Raw genomic sequence first — 19,254 nt, forward strand, 5'->3', positions numbered from 1 at the left:
ATCCTGAAAGGACCACTGTGTTGAAAGAAGCCACTGGAGAATTTTCATGTGCAACCTTGCTAGGGGAACTAGAAGAACCGTGGCGGACATAGATCCCAATAGCAGCAGGACCATTCTGGCTGGGGCTTTGGATCTGGGAAGTAAGGCTCGAACTTGAGCCTGTATGGTTTGTATCCTTTCTGTAGGTAGATAGACCCGCATTCGGTTTGAGTCTATCTCTACTCCGATGAATCTTATGCGTTGAGATGGCAGCAACACAGACTTTGGCCAATTGAAGGTGATTCCAAGGGAAGTGCCCAGTGACATTGTGGCTTGTAGGCTCTGCAATAGTAGATGCTTGGAGGTGGCAGTTAGGAGCCAGTCGTCTAGATATGGAAACACCTGGAATCCTAGACTTCTCAGGTGAGCAGTCACGACCGCCACACATTTGGTGAACACCCTGGGGGCTGTGGTGAGACCAAAGGGCAGCGCGCGGAACTGAAAATGACTGTCTCCTAGGCTGAAGCGCAGATGTCTCCTGGACGCTTGATGTACCATGATATGGTAATAAGCGTCCTTGAGATCTATGGAGCACATCCAAACACCTTTCTCCAGCAGTGGGAGAATGGATTGTAGGGTGACCATTCAGAACTTGGACTTTTTGACTGAACGATTTAGAATGCTGAGATCCAAAATGGGCCTCAAGTCCCCGGTCTTTTTTGGCACCAAAAGAATCTTGAGTAAGTCCCTAATCCGATCTGGTCTGCGGGGACCAGTTGGATGACTCCTTTTTGAAGCAGCTTTGAAACTTCTAGGGCTGCAATTTCCCATTGACTGGGTGGCGGGTCCGGGATTTTTTTGGACTGAGGTGGGGAGTGAGAAAAGGGGATGGCGTAACCTCCGGCGATAATTCGAAGCACCCATCGGTCCTGAGTGATACCTTCCCAGGCTTTTAGGTGCCTCGAAAAACGAGCCCCGACTGGCTCCGGAGCTGCACAGTCAGGCAATCCCTCAGGGACTGTGAAAGGCTGAAGAGCCACGAAAGGATTCGCGGTCTCCAGTGTTGTGGAGGCCTCTGCCACCTCTGGGACGGCGTCTTCCAGAAGAATTTCCCCCTCCTCTGCCTCTAGAAGGGGGATCGTCCTGCTGTGAGGGATAAGACTTCTGAGATCTACGGAACCACATTTTCCCTCCTCTTTTAGCCTTGGAGTAAGGCCGAAAGGGAGTGGAAAATCGTGCCCCTACGGCAGTCAAAGTCTTACCTTCTTGCTCGCAGTGGGTCAATGTGTCCTTTACCTTGGGTCCAAACAAAGAGGACCCATCAAAGGGGGCGTCGGCAAAGGAAGACTTGAAGGCTTCTGCAAAATGACACAGACGGAGCCAGGCTTGCCTCCGTAGAGCAATACCTGTACCCGCCGCTCTACTCGCCCCTTCGGCCACATAAGAAATGAGCCTCATGGACGAGTTTGATATGGATGACAGCGTAGCCAACTGAGAGCCAACCGTCTGGGCCAGCTGCTCAGGTAGGTTACCCAAGAGGGTATCTGAAAGCTCCTTGATCAGATCCCTCTGAAACCTGGTGAAGTGCATTAGATAGCTCAGGGACCTTAAAGTAAAAGCCGCTGAACTTAGGGTGCGCTTACCGTACCGATCCATGCTCCTAGACTCCTTATTAGGAGGATGGACGGACATCGAAGCCTCTGCTACATCTTGCTGGGTAGCAGATGCCACCACCAAGGCATCTACAGCCACACCTTTCGTCAAAAACTCCTTTTCTGGGGGTGCTGACAGGAACTTGTTTGGGCGAGCAGGCACTGGTTCCACAGAGTCTGGGTGTTCCCACGCCCTTCGACAGATCAAATCTAGGAGCTCGTCGAAGGGCGGAGACACCCAGGAGGCGGAGGGCTGAGCCCCGAAGGCCTTAAGGAACACCGACTCGTCAGCAGAAGGGGGTTTGGATTGCCAGCCGCCTCGTTTGAGGGCTTCCAGGATGTCTGCAAAGGAGACATCATCTGAGGACGACTTAGGGGACCCCTCTGCATCATCAAGATCAGTGTCTGACGTGAGAGACTCATCGGGGGAATCAACGTGCTTCCTCTTGCACGATCTTTTCCTTGGAGGTTCCTCCGAAGAAGCTTCAGAGGGACCTCCAGGAGGGGGGGAACCCCCAGTGGGGGTGACCTCAGGCCCCGGGGCTCCGCTGTCTAAGGACAGGGGGACTGCCAAAGACCCAGTCTCCGTATGCAGGGAAGGTGCTGGAGAGACCGTGGAGGTAGCCAAAGAGGATTTGGCTAAAGCACTCCTCATGGCCCTGAAGGCTGGACCACCAGAATCCTGGGAAGGTCCCACCTCTGTGGCCACAACAGTAGACGGTACCCCCGCAGCCGACGCACTGAAAGGAAGGCTTGGGACCGAAAACATCAGTCCCGAAGCGTCCCCCCCGGGGCCGACAGAGGAGGTCCACGTACCGAACTCCGACTCGAGAGCCAGAGTTGGAGTAAGGGTCGGGCCCGACCCGAAAACCGCCATTGGCTCCACCAGCACCGGCTCCAACGGTGCCGAGGCTGTTGGAGGAGGAACCATAACTAAAGGGTGGACCATCGGCTCCGAAGCCGAAACTAACTTTTGGAACACAGGAGACTGGAAAAGTCTTAGGAGCACCCTGTCGATGTCCGAATCAGACATCTTGGAGGATCTAGATGAGACCGATCGGGTCCGAACCGACTTCTCCATCGGCTCCAAAGGACTGGGGGACCGGCTCCGAATGGACTCGACCAATATCGGCTCCGAGGGAGATCCCAAAACAATTTCCCTCAGTGCCGAGGAGGGCTTCGGCACCGAAGGGGAAGAGTCTGAGCCGGCAACCCTCATCGGCTCCAAAATCAGTGGAGCCAATGAAGGTGACCCGCCTCTCGACGCCCCAGTCCTCGGCTCCGAAACCAGAGGAGTCGAGACTGGAGGCATCGAGGCAGACCGTTCCGCCCTTGGCTCCGAAGTCTGTGGAGCCGATGGAGAAGCCTGCCTAGGTTTCTTAGCAGTCGGTTCCGACGGGCTGGTCGGAGCCGACGCTTTTTTCTTCTTTTTGGTAGGAGAGGAAGAGGAAGATAAGGCCTCCTCGAAGGAGGGTTTAATCAGCCCTTTCAATATTAATTTATTCTTCCTCTCTTGGAGGACTCTAGATGAAAAGGTGTGACACACGCTACAGGACTCCTGTAGGTACTTGGCGTCTAAACAATATACACACGAGGAGTGGTCATCGGTTATAGACATTTTATAACCGCACCTCGTGCACTTTTTGAACCTGGAGGGTCTATGTTCTTTCGACATAATGTATTATCAAAAGACTAAAACTAGTAAAAGTAGCACTATCTATATGAAGATTTTACCACAATACAAAAAATTTTAACCAACAGCTTTTTTTTTTTTTTTTTTTAAAGACACAATACAATGTAATATCAGACAAGAACAAAATACTGAAAAGGAGGGCCAAGACCCTCTAACTTAAACAGGTACTTGACCTTCTTGAAAAAATAAAATACTAGCTGAATAATAGGGGAAGGCCCCTCTAACTTAAACGGGAAACCTTTCCCTTAATCAAACACACAATTTTTCACAACAAAAAGTACCAAAACACACCCGTACGACAAAAACAGCTGTTAAAACAGCTTTTTGGGTAATAATAAGAGATTTCCTGACAGGAAACTTTAGAAAGAAAACAGTACTTAGCTCAGCCAAGTTGAGACCACGTCTTAGCTTGTAAGCGGCAAACGAGATCTGGGGGATTAGTGGTGGTGCATCCTGGGATAGAAAATAGCTCAGCCAATAAGAGGCTTCGCTCTATAGCATAGCGTGCCGAGTCGGAGCCGAGGGATCGGCTCCGAGTCCATCAGTACAGAATGTAGGCGAGATAGGATCACATAACATCTTGATTTTGTAAGCCAAAATAAAGGCAGTGAATATTATTTTTTCTAAAGTTACATAAACAGCTTATGATATATTGGTAACTATTCAAAAGCAAGGCACATTCTGCCACCAAGATTTTCTTTATACAGGTGTATGCATTCATATGATGCTATGCAGTTCTGTCTGTTATCTGAATGTTCAGATATTTAGAGAAACATGAAAATTATTACAATACAAATAAATGGCATGCAAATAACATTCAATATTTCTTTAGCTGCATTAGACAGAGTTCAAACATCATTACAGTTGTGTTTGCCATCATGTATGCTTTAAGATGAAATCTTCTGATGCCTTGCATGTAGTATGGTTTTGGAATTGTTAATGCAAATATGAACAAAAAGCATCAACAGGAGTTAACTGCAGAAATGCATGGACTAGCACTTGGCTGTAATGAGTTAAGGTCAAAACAGTTGTTAGAGATCTAGGCTCCTTTGGCATTAACAAACTAACTTTTGATTAAGTATTAAAATCCAATAAGGAAACGTCTTCATTGAACAGTTAATCGTCAAAGTTACATCTTCAAATTCCAAAGACGTCTTAGTCCCCCTCATTCTTCTTCCCTTATAAGGCTGACCACCAAATATAATGTTGCAACTGGTATGCATCTTAAACATGTCTCCCAACTTGAAAGACTTCACTGATTCCTCACCAATTTTAACACATTTGTTTAACCTTTACAAATCCTTATGAAGTATCCTTTTCTTACACAGACTACACAAGATTAAGAACAGGGTAATGTTACCTCTCTACAGTCACGCCTAATATGTAAGGCTTGACGTGCAACTGCATAAGCATGTCCTTCATCGCAGTTGTAGGTACAATGCATTAAAAATAGAAGTTATGTTCTTACCATAACGTTCCATGTTAGTTGTCTTCTTCTCGCCTTCTTCTTGCTGGATGGGTTCGGAGCCGACCTCGGCTCCGACTCGGCCACTCTAAAAGCTCGAGAGTTGGTTCCACCGGCTCGAGGCTCCCCTTATATCCCACAATGCTAGGCGTGAGTTACCTCAGATCTCGTTTGTAAGCTAGGCCCAGATTATAACAGTAGCAGAATAACTAGAAACAAAGTCCACCTCTATAAACAAGGGAGAAGAGAAGGGTGACCTACATCCTGATCCAGGAAAATATGCACCGCAGAGCATATACCTAAAGTAAAGAGGTGGTAGAAAGAGAGGTCACAATCAAAACTCCTCTAGGTCTGTCCAGGCCAGGGGGAAGGAGGGTGGGACGCAAGAAGAAGGTGAGAAGAAGACAACTAACATGGAACGTTATGGTAAGAACATAACTTCTATATGTTAAGTTGTCTATCTCGCCTTCATTCTTGCTGGATGGGACCGCGTCCCTAGCACCTTGTCCCGGGTGGCCTAACGGAACAGACTCCTGAGAACAGTGGAACCAAAGTTAGCTCTATGCCTAGAAGCTAAATCCAACTTATAATGAGAAATGAAAGTGTGAGGAGTAGCCCAAGTAGCCGCTGCACAAATGGTGTCAATAGGCAGTCTGTCTTGGAAGGCTATAGAAGTAGCCAAAGCCCTGGTGGAATGAGCTTTAGGTTTGCTAGGCAGCTTTTGGTGTCTAATTTCATAAACAAGGGAAATCAGAGATGTTAGCCATCTAGATAATGATACCTTTGAAACTGAAAGTCCCTTTCTGCCTTCTGCATAAGAGACAAACAGCTGGTCAGATTTTCTGAATTGTTTGGTTCTATCCAAATAATACCTTAACTGACGATGAACATCTAGCCAATGCAATTTTTGTTCAGACCTGTTAGAATATTCTGGAAAAAACAGGAGGTCAATGCTTTGATTTAGGTTAGCCTTGAGGCTATCTTAGGTAAAAATGACGGGTTGGTTCGTAAAGATACCCTGTCCTTATGGAAAAACAAATAAGGAGGTCGACAGCTGAGTGCATGAAGTTCTGAAACTCTTCTAGCTGAAGTAATAGCTACCAGAAAGAGAGTCTTCCATGATAGCAATTTTAAAGAACAGGAGGCTGCAGGTTGAAGGGGAAGAATCAAAGAACTAAGAATTAAATTTAGGTCCCAAGGAGGAGGAGGATTTCTTATAGGAGGTCTGAGTAGAAAAACTCCCTTCAAAAAGGCTTTGCAAAGCTTGTGGGACATTATGGCAGACTCTGAAATGCCCACATGAAAGTTAGAAATAGCTGCCAATTGAACTTTAAGAGTCGAAGGAGATGAACCTGCATGGAAGAGTTCAGCTAGAAAATCAAGGACCATTTGGATGGGAGCAGTGAAAGGATCTACGTCCCTGCCTTGAGCCCAATAGGCGAAACGTTTCCACTTACTCGAATAAATCTTTCGGGTGGAAGATTTATGAGAAGCTATCAAAATATCTCGAACAGAGTGAGATATTTGAGGAAGCCTGGCTAAGGTTGGAATTGGAGGAACCAAGCAGTGAGGTTCCGAGAGGAAGGAGCGATGAAACTGACCCGACTGATGGATCAAAAGATCTGGAAGTAGGTCCAGATGCCAAGGTCGCTCCAACAGAAAATGATGTAGAAAGGGGAACCAAACCTGTCGAGGCCAGTAAGGAGCAATGAGGATCAACGAGGCCTTCTGAGCGATAGCTTTCTGTATCACTTGAGAGATTAGTGGGAAGGGAGGAAATGCATACAGAAGTCCCCGGGGCCAAACTTGGACTAGAGCGTCTCTGCTGGGCTGGCCTGGTAAAGGGAATAGGGTGAAATAATCTCTGCACTTGCTGTTTTGGGGAGTAGCAAAAAGGTCGCAGCAAGGCTGACCCCACTTGAGAAAAATTTCTCTCACAACAGAGTCTTTCAGAGACCACTCGTGAGGCATGAGGATAGCTCTGCTCAACTTGTCCGCGATTTCATTGGACTTCCTGGGGATGTGCGTTGCTATCAGAAACCGCTGAGAAGAAATCGCTCATTGCCACAGTCTGAGTGCTTCTCGACACAGGGGGTAGGACCTGGTTCCGCCTTGTTTGTTGATATACCACACTACAGACATATTGTCCGTCTGGATTGCTATCGTTCCCAAGGGAAGAGAGTCTTGAAGGGCTTGCAACGCTAAAAGCACTGCTCTCATCTCTAGAACATTTATGTGCAAGTGGCATTCGTCTGGTTGCCATGTGCCCTGGACAGTTCTGCCCTGATAATGCCCCCCCCACCCGATCAGGGAGGCGTCCGTTGTCAGAGTAGCAACCGGAGGGAGGAACAAAGGGTCTTCCCAAGAAGAGCTGAGGGAAGACATCCACCACAGAAGATGATTCCTGCATGTTTGCGTGATCATAATGGTGTGGGACATCGGAAGTTGCTGGTATGACCATTGTGAGAAGAGCATCCATTGAAGGATTCTCATGTGGAATCTGGCTAATGGAAGCAAAGGTATGGCAGCCGCCATAATCCCCAATACTTTCAGAACTAACCTGGCTTTGTCTCTGTTGCTGCTGAAGATGGCGAGACCAGTTTTGTATGTCTGTTATTCTCTGATCTGTTAGCCTACTTGAACATGTTGACTGTGTCTAGAATTGCGCCTATGAAGGTAATAACACGACAAGGCGACAAAACAGACTTTTCGCAATTTATTGAAATGCCTAAGTTTTGACAAGTGCGAATGTGTAGTCCCTGGCCCTTAGAAGAAGATGCTTGGTGGGAGCTGTGAGGAGCCAGTCGTCCAAATATGGAAACACCTGGAATCCTTGACGTCTCAGGTGAGAAGCTACCACTGCCATGCATTTGGTAAACACCGGGGGGGCAGTGGTGAGTCCAAAGGGCAGGGCTCTGAATTGAAAATGACTGGTTCCCAGCCTGAAGCGGAGAAATCTTCTGGAGCGTCTGTTCATTTTTATATGATAGTACGCATCCTGAAGGTCTATAGAGCACATCCAGTTTTACTTCCCAATAGGGAAGGATGGACTGTAGCGTGACCATCCGAAATCGTGTTTTCTTGACTGACTTGTTCAAGATACTGAGATCCAAAATTGGTCTCCAGTCCCCTGTTTTTTTTTGGAACTAAAAGAACCTGGAGTAGATTCGGATCCTTGCTGGTCTGCTGGAACTGGTTGAATTGCTCTTTTTGCAAGCAGCTTTGAAACTTCCAAAGCTGCAAGATCCCTTTGAGCGGTGGAACATCTGGAAGGGATTTTTTGATCGGTTTGGAATGCAAGCGAAGGGAATGGAATAGCCTTCGGAAATGATGGACTGTACCCACTTGTCTCGAGTTAGGGATAGCCAGGCTTCTGGGTACAGTGACAATCTTCCCCCGACTGCCTCCGAAGGTGGACAGTCGGGCAACACCTCAGGGATGCTGAAAGGGCTTATCGGAGAAAGTTTCTCGATTGCCCTGGTTCTGGACCCCCTGCCTCTAGGGCGACGTCTACCATTGTTGTTCTCCCCTCTGCCTCTGGCGGGGAACCGACTCTGTGCGTCAGATGAAGTCCCTTGAGATTGTTTGCGGAACCACATTTTCCCACTTTTCTGGCCTTTGGGGTAAGGCCTAGAAGGAGTAGAAAAACGGACTCCGACGGCAGAAAGAGTCTTGCCATCAGTCTCGCACCTAGTCAAGGTTTCTTTCACTTGAGGACCAAAAGAGATGATCCATCAAACGGGGAATTAGTGAACGATGTTTTAAAGGGGTCCGCAAAGTTGCATAACCGCATCCAGGCATGCCTACGTAAGGCCACTCCTGTTCCTGCGGCCCTGCTCGCTCCATCAGCCGCATGAAAGGAGGCATGGAGGAGTTAGCTATGGAGTTCAGGGTAGCCAGCTGAGTGTTCATCTTGTCTTGAAAACCCGCAGCTGTAGGATCCTTCAACATATCACTCGCTTCTTTGATCAAGTCTCTTTGAAGACGAGTAAAATGGCATAGGTAGTTCAGCGAACGCATTGCAAAGGTCGCTGACAAGAACATCCACTTCCCGTACCTGTCCATAGACCTAGATTCCTTGTTAGGTGGATGGACAGGCACTGAAGGATCAGCTAGTTCCTTCTTAGTGGCAGCAGCAACCACCATAGCATCCACAGAAACTCCTTTTGTCAGAAATTGTTTATCTGCTGGTGCCGTGATAAATTTTGAGGGTCTCCTGGGAGTGGGGTCCACTGAATCAGGAGCCGTCCATGCCTTTTTTGCTACCACCTGCATGAGGGGGTCAAAGGGAGGAGACACCCAGGAGGTGGAAGGGCGAGAGCCAAACGCCTCAAGGTACACAGATTCATCCTCCGAAGGGTTGAGGGCTGGCCAATTTCCCTCTGCTTGAGGATTTCTAGAATGTCTGCAAATGAGACATCTTCAGAAGGGGAACGGGGAACCCTCGAATCCTCTAAATCTGTGTCAGAGGTGACGGACTCAGGTGAGTCTATGTGTTTCCTCTTACACTTTCTCTTCCGAGGGCTCTTCTGCCAAATCAGGAGAGGCCTCGGAAGAGGATGAGATCCCACAGGGGATTCCTGAGGAGCTGGCTCTCTGCGGTCTGGGATGAGGGAGTGAGTCGACTTGACCTGAGGCACCGAAGAGGGAGGCGGGCGGAGCCGACTGTGGAGTTGAACCAGGTTCCAACACTCCGCATGACCTCGAACGCACCCCTGTCAGGCAGAGCCAGAGGTCCCCGCTCTGAAAAGCTAAAACCTCCCTCGGCACCGACAGTGATGGCTCCGAGGCCGATGTCGGAGCCGAACTCACCAGCGCCGAAGCTCCGAGAGGGAGGCGGGGCGGACAAGGGTCCGATGCCACTCACCCCTCGGAGCCGACGAGGGAAGTCCGCGCCGAGATTCTTCTAAGGAAGAAATCGGAGCCGACGATGGAGCCGAAGACATCTGTATCGGCTCCGGCGCTACCACAGTCTCGGTTCCGAAACGCCCCGGCTCCGAGCTCAACGGAGTCAGAGGAGGAACATTATGAGGGGCAGGGTCAGGCATCGACTGATGAGTCGGGCTCTGAAGCATTTGGGCCAGTGCCTCGGACTTAAGAAGTCGACTCACTACCCTCTGAAGGTCATGGTCCGAAAGCCTCGATGACCTAGAGGAGTGAGATCTATGGCTCCGTTCAGACAGCAAGGGAGATGCTGGAGCCGAATGAACGGAGCCAAGGGACGGTGACCTGGACCTCTTTCTAGATGTCTGTTCGGAAGGCCTAGTCGGAACCGACAAAGGAATTTCCAATACCCCGGCCCCAGCCGGAGCCGAGGAAACCACAGAAACTGCAGTCTGAGACTCATCGGCTCCAGCCGGAGCCGATGTAGATGGAGGTTTTGAAGCCTTAGGCCTCGGCTCAGAAGCTGGAGCCGAGGACCTAGAAGCCTTGGAGGGTTTTCCCGAAGGAACAGTAAGGGAACCCTCAGGCTTAAGTAAACCTCTCAAAATAAGTTTATTTTTTCTTTCCTGCAGGACTCTGGGGCTGAAGCCATGGCATACAGCACAAGAGTCCTGCAGGTGTAAAGGTCCCAGGCAGTAGACACAAGAAGTGTGACCGTCTGTCAGAGACATTTTCTGACAGCACGAGTCACACTTCTTGAAGCCTGAGACCTTTGAGTCTTTAGACATTATTGAAGAAGTGTAACCACACACACACAGTCAAACACACTGATTACACCTATACAAGTTTAACTCAAAAATTAAAACTCACTATCAAAGTTTTTAAATTCCTGAGAAAATCACACACACACCACTAGGGGATGGAAAAGGCCGAAGGCCGAGGGAAGAACTTATAAGTTCTTTGTGGAAAGGGGATAATAGAGAGAAAAAGGGACAAAATCCACTAAACTAAGGGAAATAACTGTTAAGAATTAAACTAAAGGGGTTTAAGTAGACTAAAAATTACTCTACAATAACTCACCAAGAAGCCGGTAGAAACCAAACACCTCGATCGCTGTAGCGGCAAACGAGATCTGAGGTAACTCACGCCTAGCATTGTGGGATATAAGGGGAGCCTCGAGCCGGTGGAACCAACTCTCGAGCTTTTAGAGTGGCAGAGTCGGAGCCGAGGTCGGCTCCGAACCCATCCAGCAAGAATGAAGGCGAGATAGACAACTTAACATCTAATCATCCCCATTTTATTTCTCATTTTTTTACTTTGACTAACAGTTCATCTTGCACTCACCTTTTTTTTTTTTTTCATAAACTGTGTACATTTTCACTTACTCTAGACAAATTCTCAGCTTAGGATACAGCCTTGGTCAGGTCAGTATGTCATCTGTTTCATCACTTCTTACAGCACAAACTACTCAAGCTCTTATTAAAAAGTCACAGCTTACTAAATTCAGTCTTGGGTACTATTCTTTAGTTCAGTAACTTAGCATCTTCAGTCTCAGTAGGACTTTATAAAAGACAGATGGCAAATAAGTAGCAACTTCTTTCAGGCTCACAATAATTCCTGATCTTTCTCCTTATTGCTGTTATTTTGCCTTTCTTCACATCAAGAAAAGCGCTAAATACCTTTAAGGCTTTTTCTACTTTGATGTGAAGGAACATAGCACTTGTTCTGCTAATTCTCTGGCACTGAAGAATAAATAAAAAGTCTGGCTCCAAAGCTTTCTGTTTCCTGCCACCCAAAACGTCTAGCGAGATAATTCTTGGTGGATGCAGCTGAAGCATTTTCCAAGGAAAATGAAAATTCAGCATTCCTTAACACAAACTCTACACAGGAAATATATTTCTTCACTTCTACTGATGCCTCTCTCCAGTTCTGCAAATATTTCTTCACCGACGACACTGTGATATCTGGACAGCGAGTAACTAGACACAGTGGTGTGGCTAACCTCCATGAGGACTACACTCAAAATTAAAGCTCTAGGATAATTTTATACAGCTTCCTGAAGGTATTGCATTATCCTTTAAAGATATATAAACTATATCCGGGAAAAGACACTACTTTCTCAGTTTTTGTCTGAAAGAAGACACCAGTATGATGGGTATAACCCAAGATTACAATTTACTGTTACAACGGCTATTTCATATGCACACACCAGTACATTCTTTAGTGTGTCTCTTTGTGTTCTTAAGATCTCAAGCTTCACATTTTCAGAGCATTTATGTCTGCAGTGGCCCATGCACTGTACTTCTACTTTGAAGTTAAGGGCCACACTGCACTTCAAGCTTCCCACTTGTTGACCTTAAATGAAAAAAATGGAGCTACACCTTTAAGAACATATAAAACTGACAAGGATACAAAACTGTAAATTTTAAGCTCACATACAAGAGTCCTGCGTTTACAACCTGAAGGCTACAGCAACCAAGAGAGAGATTACTGCTCAAATTCACAGGTCTCTTTCAAAGATCAGCTCATATGCTTAGTACTTAAGACTTCAATTATATCTCACTACCGTACTACAGGGGACCTAATGCTGTGTGTGGAACACTTTGTTATGTCCCAAAAATCCAAAAGGGGAAGCATGAACCCAAACAGGAGAAAGAAGAATTTAAGGCAGAATACTTTGATGAACAACACTCAAAAAAGCACTTTGCTAGAGGACTAGAGATCCAGACGAAAAAGCCTGATTAAGATGTATATAAATTAACCAGGTGGCTAAGACAAATGTTTGCCGAGAGAACATTTCTAAGACAGAGACAAAACCCATCCTCCTCTCTTGGCATACAGTCCCGTCATCATGAGGATGTTCCTGGGTTACTGGTCTTCTGGTAAAAAAAAAAAGATGGTAAATGATGGCACTCAAGATGACTGGTAGTACTTCAGTTGCATCAGTCTATGTTTGTCATTTACAAGAAAAACGAGCTTTTAGTAACTCAACCAGCATGCCTCAAAGAAAGTACAGCTGTGTACACTTACCATTAATTTAGATGTTCGAGTGTATTCACTGTTGCAGTCATTACATTTGGGTTATCTACCTGCAGGTAGCCCTCAGCCAGCCTGAATATCAGAGTCTTGGATTCTTGGGTCAGAGGCTGTCTCCTTCTATGACGTCAGGTCACCAGGGGTATAAAACATGCAGGCGACGCCATTGCATCAGTTTTTCTTGCCCCAGATGTCAGGTGCCCCCATAATGGGAAGCAATTATATGTTATGTTACACCTCCAACAAAAAGCAAATACACCAGAAAGCTCAAATACACCAAACAAGAAGGAAAAGTAGAGTCAAGAGAAGTCGGGGGCTGGAGGGAGGGTAACCAGGACTGCAACAGTGAATACACTCGAACATCTACATTTATGGTACATGTACACAACTGTACTATGCTCTTCATGTTTCACTGTTGCAGTCATTATATTTGGGTAGATTCCCAAAGCTAAGGAAGGGAGGAGGAAGTTAGAGACCATTCGGACCAGCTATTAAGCCCTGCAATACTGCAGTGGTAAAACTGGCTCTGGATTTAGAAAAAACAGGCATGTGGTAATGCATGGTGAAGGTATGAACAGAGCTACAGGTAGCAGCTTCTAGGATGTCCCTGGTAGGGACCCTTCTGAGGAAGGCTGTAGAGGTAGATGCAGCCCTGGTGGAATGTGATCTTATCCCCTGTGGGGTAGGATTTCCATGGTGCTTATAGCAGAAATGAATGCAATGGGCTATCCATTTAGAAATGGTTTGCTTTGAAATAGCCTTCCCCTCTGCCCCTGCAGCAAAGCCAACTAGTAGCTGTTCAGATTTTCTGAGAGGCTTAGTCCTGTCCAAATAAAATCAAAGTGGTTTGTGCACGTCCAAAGAGTGCAGAATTTGTTCACCTTTGTTTTGTGGATTAGGAAAAAAGGTAGGCAAATCAATGGACTGATTTAGGGGCACACTAGACACCACCTTGGGCATAAAGGAGGGATTGGTCCTGAGGGAAACCCTGTCTGCATGGAAGATAATGAAGGGCTCCACTGCCATGAGGGCCTGTAATTCAGATACCCCTCTTGCTGAAGTGATGGTTAGAAGGAAGGCTGTACTCCAAGAAAGGAATTTCAACTCTGCAGTTGCAGCTAGTTCAAATGGAGGGTTCCAATACAAAGTTAAGGTCCCAAGCTGGAGTACAGGCTCACCTGGGGGGGGGGTCTTAAATGTTTAGCCCATCTGAGGAATTGCTTTAACAGGGGGTGAGAGAAGAGGGGTGGTTCAGTATTATGTTGTTAGTCTTTTGGCTTTTCCCGGTTAGGGGTCGCCACAGCGGAACTCCGGTATGCTAATGATTGTCAGTAGATTTTCATGAACGCCGAGGTGCCAGCTCGATGTTCAACCTTCAACGAAGGCACGCCCATTTATGCATGTCTTTCGAACGTCCACCCAACTGCAGGAGGACATGCAGACTCCACACAGAAGGCACTCCCCGCACTCCAGCTGAGAATCGAACAGGAGAACCTCTTGCTGTGAGGCAACAATGCTACCGCTGCACGACCGCGGATGGTTGGGTGGTTCTGTATTATAATGTGCTGAAATTGCAGAGGCGTGAATATTAATTGACGAGAGGGATAGGCCCTTGTGGAGCATTTTCTGTTCAGTATTGAAGAATACGAGGTAAACTGGGCACAGTATTGTCCATACCCTGGGTCTGGCTCCAGGAACAGTATCTTTTCCATTTTTCAGCATAGGATATTTCTTGTACTAGGTCTCCTTCCTTCCAGAATGACCTCTAGCACCTGCTTACTGAGGGATGCTATTGGAGAGCTCAAGGAATCAGCCAAGTTGTCAGGTTCAAGGTTTGAAGCTGAGGGTGCAGAATCTGGCCCACCTGCTGGGACAGCAGGGAAGGTGTCTGAGGTAGGTGCCATGGATCCAGCATCATGTTGTGCAAGAGGGGTACCAGTGCTGGTGAGGCCAGTCTGATGCAATAAGAATTGTCCTTAGTTTATCCTGTTTGATCTTTAGCAGAACCTTCGACAGGAGAGGCAGAGGGGGGAAAGGCATAAACCGAGAGGCTTTCCCAGGTAATGGACAGGGCAACCACTTTCCAAGCTTGACTGTCGGGAGTCCTTGTGCAGAATTTGTCCAATTGGTAGTTCTAGGGGGTGGCAAACCGGTCTATCTCTGGAGTCCCCCCCCCCCATTTGCTCCTCAAGAGGTTGAATATTTTTGGTTCCAGTTTCCATTCGTGTGGGTCCATGAGATTTCTGCTTGGGTCGTCTGCCAGTGCATTTAACTTGCCTGGCAGGAATTGAGCTTGTAGGTGCACTTGGTAGCTCAAGGCTGTGTTCCACAGAGCCATGGCTAGTCTACAGAGAGGGTACAAGTGGGTTTCCCCCTGCTTGTTTATGTGCCACATAACTGTGGTGTTGTCTATCATTACCAATAATTGTCCTGGAAGGATGTGGTCCTTGAAGACTGTCAGGGAATTCTGTACAGCTAGCATTTCTTTTTGGTTGATATGCAGGTGCATCTGACTCAGGTTCCATTTGCCCTGAATGCAATGCCCTGATAAGTGAGCCCCCCATGCATAGTCTGATGCGTCTGTAGTCAGGGTTTGGGCAGCAGGGGGTAGATTGAAAGGGAGCCCCTTGTTGAGGTGGCAGGCCTCTGCCCACCAAAGGAACAAGGAATGATAGGAATCACTGATTCCAGGTCCTGAGAATGCTGACCCATAGGCCTTTTAGTTACCACTGTAGTTTCCTCATATGCAGTCTTGCATATGGAATTAGTAGAATGCAAGAGGCCATGAACCCCAGGGCTTGCAAAAATTTTCCTTGCAGATAGCTGGGTCTTTGTGGCCAGTAGTTTGAAGTAGGCTGTCAAATAAACTTGTTTCTCTGGCGTGAGGTAAGCCATCTGGGAAGTTCTGTTCAAGTTTCCTCCCAGGAATACAATCTGTTGGCAGGGTACTAGATCAGATTTCTTTTCATTTATGGTGTACCCCAGCGAGGTTAGAAGTTTCTTTACAAATGCCAGATGTTTTAATAGCATTTCCTGGCTTTCTACCCGAATCAGACAATCGTCCAGATATGGGTATATTTGAATATTTCTCTGCCAGCAAAATGCAATGGCTGGAGCTAGACACTTTGTGAATACCCTGGGCGCAGTTGATAAACCAAAGGGAAGTGCAGAGAACTGATAGTGCATGGAGCCTGCTCTGAAGCGTAGGTATTTCCTGCAAGATTCCCTTACTGGAATGTGCAGGTAAGCTTCCTTTATGTCTAAAGTTGCCAACCAGGCATCTTTGCCTAGCATAGGAAGCAGCTGTTGAAGTGTTAGCATTTTGAATTTTGGGATTACCAAAAAGGTGTTTAGAATAGAAAGGTTCAGGATAGGACGCCAGGAGCTGACTTTTCTGGGTACCAGGAAAAGTCTTAAGTAAAAACCTTGTCCTCTTTCTTCTGCTAGGACAGGATAAATAGCCTTGATACTTAGAAGAGAGAGAACCTGCTGTTGAGCCTCTGCCCTCCGATTTGGGGGTAGGTCTGGCCAACTGTTTGGGGTTGGTAAGGTGTGGAAGTGAAATCTGTATCCTTGGAAAACTATATTTAAAACCCATTTATCCTGGATAATGAGTTCCCAGTTTTTTGCATGGAGGGTGCGCTTTCCTCCTAAGGGAGCAGGCAGTTGAGCGGGGCTTGGAAAGTTTAAGGTTAAGTCATTGTGACATTTTTCCATAGGGGGTTTCTTATTACTCCCAGCTTTGGAAGTGGAAGCCCCCACTGCTTAGGCCTGTGTGTAGCCTGAGACTGCAACCTAGGTGGTCTGCTGTTCCTGAGTTTGGACTGAGATGGCCTGGAAGAGACTGGAAAGGACCAATTCTTAGAAGGCCAATGCCTACTAAATCTGGGAGGGCTGTACTTGCAGGAAATCGTTAACAGTTTGCATAGATTTAGCTTTTTCATCCATTTTTTTAAGGACGACTTCTGCTTTGTTGCCAGACGGCTTTGGTTTAAGGGAGCATCCAGTAATTTAGCTCTAACAAGATCTGGCAAGTTTTGTTCCTTACGACAAGCATGCCTTCTAAGTACAGACCCAGTGACAGCAGCCCTGCAAGATGCTTCTAAAGAGACAAAACCACATTGCAAAGTATGTTTACCAACTTGTTCAGCAGAATGCATTAAATCCTGTAATTCTTTATGTTCAGCACAGTCAGGAATCAACATCATTTTCTGTTTAAGTAATCCCATAATATGCTGCTGATACTTTTAACATATGAAACTGGCAATTTAAGGCCCTAATGGCCGAAGTAGCAGAAGTGTATACCTTTTTACCCAATCTGTCCAAGGCCCTGGAATCTCTATCAGAGGGTGTAGGGGTTTTGGCAGCAGTAGCCTTAATGCCCTTTGGTCCTTGGGAAATTGTCTCTGGATCCGCAGTAGGATTCTTGAATAGGAACTTGTGAGAGTCAGGTACTCTAATACCGGTCAGGTTTTCTGGGAGCTGGAGGTAAAGTGTCTGGAGCCAGGCTAAATTCCAAAAAGGCATCATCTACAATGGCCAGAACAGGAGGGATAGCTAAAGGCCTGTGTTGAGGGAGGAGTAAGAATTCCCCAAGCCCCTTTTTGGAGTCAGAGTAATCCTGGCTTTCCCAGCAGAAATGCTTCCTAAGAGTGAGCAAGGTTTCACCAAAAGAAAAATATTCTGGAGGGGAAGCAGAGGGAATGGAATTCTCTCCATCGGAATCCTCATAGGTAGATAAGGGCAAATTCTGGTAATCAGAAGAAACAAAAATTTCAGAATCCTGATCAGAAGAATCAGAAGGAAAATCAGTTCTAGGTCTCTTAGAGGGGGAAGGCTAGCTTCCCCTTATTAAAGTAATAAGGTCTTCAGCCATTCTAAGCATTTGATTTTTAGGCATATGGCCCTGACCATGTGGTTTGGACGTTGGTTTTCTAGGTGTGGGTCAAGTTTTAGGCCTTGATGAAGAAGATGGCGTCGGTTTACAAATGCAAATCTGTAGGCCTGAATACACCCTCAGAAGCTGGTGTCTGCACAGCGGCTCCGGACCCATCCAAGGTAGAGACATCCACAGGTTCCATAGTCGAAGAAGCATCTCACGGCATACCGGACTCCAAATGGGTCTCAGTAGAGGCCTGCAAATCTGAAGTAGTGGGTATCAGTAGCTGTGAAAGCACCTCACTGAGTACCGGCGAACTGGCAACTAGCTTAATGGAAGCGTCGTCGGCAGTTTTGGAACTATGTGGTCTGTCTCTTTATCCTTACTTTTTCTTGGAATATCAGTAGTTTACCGAAGCCATTTCTAGATAGCTAAACAGAGAACCAAAATAATTTGGGTGAAAAGAGACAAACAACAAAAAGTTTGGGGGTTGAATACAGCACAAAACCAACAGTGAGGGATGTCATGGTCTGGGGCCCCAGCAAGGAATGCAGTACGAATGAAAATCTTTATGAGGTATTTGTTTTCCACAGGTAAGACAATAGCTAACTTTTACTGACATCAGTTAAGAGCAAGAAAAAGATCCACCCAATGGGGTACTTAGCTTTTTTCGAAGACTTCGGTTCTGAAACTTGAAAACGAAAATTTCAGGAGTCGGCCGACCGGCACTTACAAACTGCTTCTGCTTCAGGCACCGTGTGGCAAGAAAGACTGATACAATGGCGTCGGCTGCATGTTTTATACCCCTGACAACCTAACGTCAGGGAAGAGACAGCATCTGACGCAGGAATCGAAGATTCTAGTATTCAGACTAGCTGAAGGCTACCTGCAGGCAGATAACCCAAATGTAATGACTGCAAAAGTGAAACACGAAGAACATCTTTTATTTTTCTGACACAGCAGCTTTCCATAAAGCAACATTTACCACAATGGTTTAACAGAAAACAAATGCACATTATTTGTTTGTAGGTAATAGTACTCATGATCTTTCTAACAGACTATGCGCAAAAAAAATATCCATTAAGTGAGTTAATTATACAGGATTATTACCATGAAGAATGAGAAGCCATAATGCCAGAGAGGCTCCAGGCTGTACAATGCCTTTTTAATTTTTTTCTTCAGTATGTTATTAACCAGATACGCAAACAAGCTGTGGAAAAAAACACACACAAACTCACCAAGGTCCACAGGACAGGAAACACTCTTGGCGCTCTCACTATAAGCAGCCTGCCAAGAGTTTCTGGATAATTGGGTTCGACAACTTCTATAATTCGAAGCAGTGCTTTCACTCCAGGTCGCCAGAGATGTCTCATATTCAGGCCTTCCAAATCAACCAAACATGTCCAGGCACTGGCAGAAATTAAGACAAATGTTTAATTTTCTGAGCATGTCAGAAACAAACAAATATAACTTTAAAAAAAAAAAAAAAAAAAAAAAAAAGAAGAAGTTATGTACTTACCATAACGTTCCATCCGAGTTGTTCATCTCACCTTCATTCTTTACTGATGGGTTTGGAGCAGATCCCTTGGCTCTGATACAGCCAATTGCAAAGCCTGAGGTCTTCAAATAGCTTGAGGCTAAGTCCCTATCCCATGATGCACCTGTG

The 19,254-nt window shown here is 46.4% G+C and overlaps 1 protein-coding gene across 1 annotated transcript in view; it reads right to left on the minus strand.

Annotated features, from left to right (window-relative positions):
• Nucleotides 1–19,254, minus strand: part of SEC14L1 (SEC14 like lipid binding 1) — a 1,962,612-nt gene that overhangs the window by 858,563 nt on the left and 1,084,795 nt on the right. Inside the window, exon 11 of the mRNA XM_044089037.1 lies at nucleotides 18,827–18,998. Coding sequence (XP_043944972.1) covers nucleotides 18,827–18,998 — 172 coding nt within the window. The remainder of the gene's footprint in view (nucleotides 1–18,826; nucleotides 18,999–19,254) is intronic.

Source organism: Protopterus annectens, chromosome 12.part0 (assembly GCF_019279795.1).
Source record: "Protopterus annectens isolate FY-2018-M chromosome 12.part0, PAN1.0, whole genome shotgun sequence".
Taxonomy (NCBI): domain Eukaryota; kingdom Metazoa; phylum Chordata; order Ceratodontiformes; family Protopteridae; genus Protopterus; species Protopterus annectens.